Source organism: Cyclopterus lumpus, chromosome 11 (assembly GCF_009769545.1).
Source record: "Cyclopterus lumpus isolate fCycLum1 chromosome 11, fCycLum1.pri, whole genome shotgun sequence".
NCBI classification, from domain to species: domain Eukaryota; kingdom Metazoa; phylum Chordata; class Actinopteri; order Perciformes; family Cyclopteridae; genus Cyclopterus; species Cyclopterus lumpus.
In genome coordinates, this window is record NC_046976.1 from 20940506 (window position 1) to 20945505 (window position 5000).

General features: G+C 40.9%; 2 protein-coding genes across 4 annotated transcripts in view; one reads left to right on the forward strand and one right to left on the reverse strand.

Annotated features, from left to right (window-relative positions):
* Positions 1-2384, reverse strand: part of LOC117739347 — a 10389-nt gene extending 8005 nt beyond the window's left edge. For both annotated transcript variants that reach the window (XM_034545703.1, XM_034545702.1), the window contains exon 1: positions 2317-2384. In XM_034545703.1, the coding sequence (XP_034401594.1) occupies positions 2317-2350 (34 nt within the window). In that variant the 5' untranslated portion in view covers positions 2351-2384. The remainder of the gene's footprint in view (positions 1-2316) is intronic.
* Positions 2385-2909: 525 nt separating this feature from the next.
* The window catches only part of lgals17 (galectin 17), a 3814-nt gene continuing 1723 nt past the window's right edge, over positions 2910-5000 (forward strand). Inside the window, exons 1-2 of one of the 2 annotated variants that reach the window (XM_034545698.1) lie at positions 2910-3059; positions 4245-4276. In XM_034545698.1, coding sequence (XP_034401589.1) covers positions 3034-3059; positions 4245-4276 — 58 coding nt within the window. In that variant the 5' untranslated portion in view covers positions 2910-3033. The remainder of the gene's footprint in view (positions 3060-4244; positions 4277-5000) is intronic. The other variant, XM_034545697.1, reaches the window with a different exon arrangement.

Consider the following 5000-nt stretch of genomic DNA (forward strand, 5'->3'; position numbering starts at 1 on the left):
GATACCACGCCCCTGTAGTTGATAACACGCTCCTGTAGTTGATACCACGCCCCTGTAGTTGATAACACGCCCCTGTAGTTGATACCACGTCCCTGTAGTTGATACCACGCCCCTGTAGTTGATACCACGTCCCTGTAGTTGATACCACGCCCCTGTAGTTGATAACACGCCCCTGTAGTTGATACCACGTCCCTGTAGTTGATACCACGCCCCTGTAGTTGATAACACGCCCCTGTAGTTGATAACACGCTCCTGTAGTTGATAACACGCCCCTGTAGTTGATACCACGCCCCTGTAGTTGATAACACGCTCCTGTAGTTGATAACACGCCCCTGTAGTTGATACCACGCCCCTGTAGTTGATAACACGCTCCTGTAGTTGATAACACGCCCCTGTAGTTGATACCACGTCCCTGTAGTTGATAACACGCCCCTGTAGTTGATACCACGCTCCTGTAGTTGATACCACGTCCCTGTAGTTGATAACACGCTCCTGTAGTTGATACCACGTCCCTGTAGTTGATACCACGTCCCTGTAGTTGATAACACGCCCCTGTAGTTGATACCACGCTCCTGTAGTTGATACCACGTCCCTGTAGTTGATAACACGCCCCTGTAGTTGATACCACGTCCCTGTAGTTGATAACACGCCCCTGTAGTTGATACCACGCTCCTGTAGTTGATAACACGCTCCTGTAGTTGATAACACGCCCCTGTAGTTGATACCACGCCCCTGTAGTTGATACCACGCTCCTGTAGTTGATACCACGTCCCTGTAGTTGATAACACGCTCCTGTAGTTGATAACACGCCCCTGTAGTTGATACCACGCCCCTGTAGTTGATAACACGCTCCTGTAGTTGATAACACGCCCCTGTAGTTGATACCACGCCCCTGTAGTTGATAACACGCTCCTGTAGTTGATAACACGCCCCTGTAGTTGATACCACGTCCCTGTAGTTGATAACACGCCCCTGTAGTTGATACCACGCTCCTGTAGTTGATACCACGCCCCTGTAGTTGATAACACGCCCCTGTAGTTGATACCACGTCCCTGTAGTTGATAACACGCCCCTGTAGTTGATACCACGCTCCTGTAGTTGATACCACGCCCCTGTAGTTGATAACACGCCCCTGTAGTTGATACCACGCCCCTGTAGTTGATAACACGCTCCTGTAGTTGATAACACGCCCCTGTAGTTGATACCACGTCCCTGTAGTTGATAACACGCCCCTGTAGTTGATACCACGCTCCTGTAGTTGATACCACGCCCCTGTAGTTGATAACACGTCCCTGTAGTTGATACCACGCCCCTGTAGTTGATACCACGCCCCTGTAGTTGATAACACGTCCCTGTAGTTGATACCACGCCCCTGTAGTTGATACCACGTCCCTGTAGTTGATACCACGTCCCTGTAGTTGATAACACGTCCCTGTAGTTGATACCACGCTCCTGTAGTTGATAACACGCCCCTGTAGTTGATACCACGCCCCTGTAGTTGATAACACGCCCCTGTAGTTGATAACACGCCCCTGTAGTTGATAACACGCCCCTGTAGTTGATACCACGCCCCTGTAGTTGATACCACGCTCCTGTAGTTGATAACACGCCCCTGTAGTTGATAACACGCCCCTGTAGTTGATAACACGCCCCTGTAGTTGATACCACGTCCCTGTAGTTGATACCACGTCCCTGTAGTTGATAACACGTCCGTGTAGTTGATACCACGCTCCTGTAGTTGATAACACGCCCCTGTAGTTGATACCACGTCCCTGTAGTTGATACCACGTCCCTGTAGTTGATAACACGTCCGTGTAGTTGATACCACGCCCCTGTAGTTGATAACACGTCCGTGTAGTTGATACCACGCCCCTGTAGTTGATACCACGCCCCTGTAGTTGATACCACGCTCCTGTAGTTGATAACACGCCCCTGTAGTTGATACCACGCCCCTGTAGTTGATACCACGTCCCTGTAGTTGATAACACGCCCCTGTAGTTGATAACACGCCCCTGTAGTTGATACCACGCCCATGTAGTTAAGATTGGAAACTGTAAAAAAAGATTGAAAGTTGAAAATATAAAATCTGCTACTGAAAAATGAAAAAATATATTTTATTTTGAAGAAAAAACTGAACTGAATCCAAATTATATTTAACCCCCCAAAAACTTTTCATACACTTGTTCTGGCTCCTGATTCATCCGCTGAGTACCACGAGCAAAAACAACCCAGAAATAATATTTAAAAACAATAATAACAACAACAATAAGCTACATTTAAAATCAGCAAATACACATAAAACAATCAGTAACTTACACATAAAAGTGAGGATCCACGTGACACCTGCCATCGTTGAGAGACGCCAGAGAACTGGTCGGTCATGAGGGAGCAGCCAGTGGTTTGAGTGACAGGAAGTGGGCGGGCTCTTTATTGGGCAGCAGGGCACACGGATGAGACCACCTTCATGCAGAGGGCGGAGGGATGGAGGCCGCCTGTCACTCAGGCTGCACGCGGCTTAGGTTTCGTTTCTGCAGCCATTGGCTGGCGTAAAGTTACCAGGAGTAACAAAATAAAAGCCCAACAGGTGGTGGAGTTTCAACAGAATACTTACATTGAATTAATTAGCCTGTTGTATGTATGACTGAACTGATGAGAACCGTGTCACATTAAAAGCTCTTATTTTTTATTTTTTTTAAAGGCTTATAGGCTAATTAAGTTATTAAGTTATATATATTTGTTTTACTTTTAGAAACAAAACATATATAAATACATTGATGTACAGCGTAAATAAAATAACATCAAACCAAAAAAAGCCTCTAGTTCTAAGTTTCTAATTATAATAATTATATATGAAGAAAAGAGATGCTTTTATTTTCTTATCGCAAACCGGAAGTGGCGCTCATTGATAAATAGTGCTCTCGCCCAGAAAGTAAACACACTTCAGAAGACATCCTTCAGATGAGGAGAAAGGAGAGAGGAGAGGACTGAGGAGAGAGGAGAGAGGAGAGAGGAGAGGTGACCAACAGCAACATCATGCACCGCATCTCAAAGCCACAATGGTAAGAAGACACTTTATTTTGAAATCCAAAAGCTTCCGTTGCAGTATTTTCTCTTTGTCGCGTTATTATTTCCACGCACAAAGTTCTGAATAAGATGATTAAACACGCGCAGAATAAAAAACTGCTTGCTTTGGTTCCCTCGCGCAGGTAAGCTGGCAGCCGCGTGCGCGCTGTGAAAAGGCGCGTGCGTGGCTGCCCGAGGCGCGCGCGGCGCGTTTCGTTTAGAAGGAAACGAAACTTAGTGAAACTCAGGCAGTTATGTTATGTTTTTAAATAATGAGGAATGCTAATAATAAGTACGCTAAATGGTTTCTTTAGTTCAACTATATCAATATACATTAAAACATAAATGATTAAATAATAATAATACATTTATTTCTCAATCCTCATTGTCTCAAAGTTTCTAATAACTGAATAGTAACACCAAACAATAATACATACACTAAATAGTTTATTTAGTTCAACTATATAAATATATACATTAAATGCATGAATACAAATACATTAAATAAATTAGGAATCCTCACTGTCTCATGGTTTTAATAACTGAAAAATAACAACATATTAATATATTAGTTTCTTTAGTTCAACTGTATAAATATAATAAATAAATAAATGAATACAAATAAATTAGGAATCCTCACTGTCTGGTTTTAATAACTGAATAATAACAAATTAATATATTAGTTTCTTTAGTTCAACTATATAAATAAATATAAATAAAGAAATGAATACAAATAAATATTTAAATAAATAAGGAATCCTCACTGTCTCGTGGTTTTAATAACAACTGAATAATAACAACACATTAATATATTACTTTCTTTAGTTCAACTATATAAATAAATATAAAAAATTAATTAATACAAATAAATAATTAAATAAGGTTCTCTCAATCCTCACTATCTCACGGTTTCAAATAACAGAATAATAGGAAAAAATAACAATAAATAAACTAAATAGTTTCTTTCGTTTGACTTAATACAAATAAATGAATACAAATATTTATTTGGAGAATATGCACCTGAAACATATTGTTTCATGTCGTTTAAAAAGTGATTAATAGTTATGGCCTTTATGAATATTCACCGCCCTGACTTAGAAATGAAAAGCTAACGTTGAATGAAGAATACGTGTTCAGGTTCAGTTGTTTGTTTCTCGTGACTCGTGACGTCTGTTCCTCAGGCTCTTCATGTTCCTACACAGCTTCCTGGTTGGTGAGTATCATCCTGCAGATTAAACCTCCATGTTTCAGACTAAATATCATCTCCATCAAGTCACATCGTGTCATTTGAGGCTGAAACGTCTCCACTGAAACTTTAATAACCGGCCGGTCTTCATGACTCTTCACTCGACCGCTCGTTGTCCTTTTCTAAGATTATTTCAAACTGGTATTTAATGATGAATCACATTTAGTTCCAGTGACGTTAGTTTTTGTTTGTTAATGAATTCCCTCGTCGTCAGTTTGGATGAATCTCGTCTTAGTGGAGAAACAAGAAGAACATAATAATTTGAGCTTTTTTAAAAAAGGAAACGTCTCTCCAGCTCACGACAACTTTGTTTACATGCAACGTTTCATTCACAATATTCAGAGTTTGATACGCGTCGTGAACACGGCGCTCTTATTCTGAAAGAAGCAAACGTTCCCGGAAGGACTTTCAACAGGTTTTTAATTTGATTTTAATATTTAATTCATCTGGAAATGACAAAATCCTCTTTTATAATCAAGAGATTCATCCTCGACCTCCTGAACCTTCCTCCGCCGTTAACGTTGAAGCAGACTCACTTAAGTTACTTAACCGCAAAGGGGTCAGGCTTTTCAAAATAAAGTTCCTTTTAGCCACAGAAGGTATACAAGTAGAAGTACAGAACAATAGATTAAAGCCCAGAGAGGACAGAAGGTATCAAAGTAGAAGTAAAGAACAATAGAAGAACGAATAA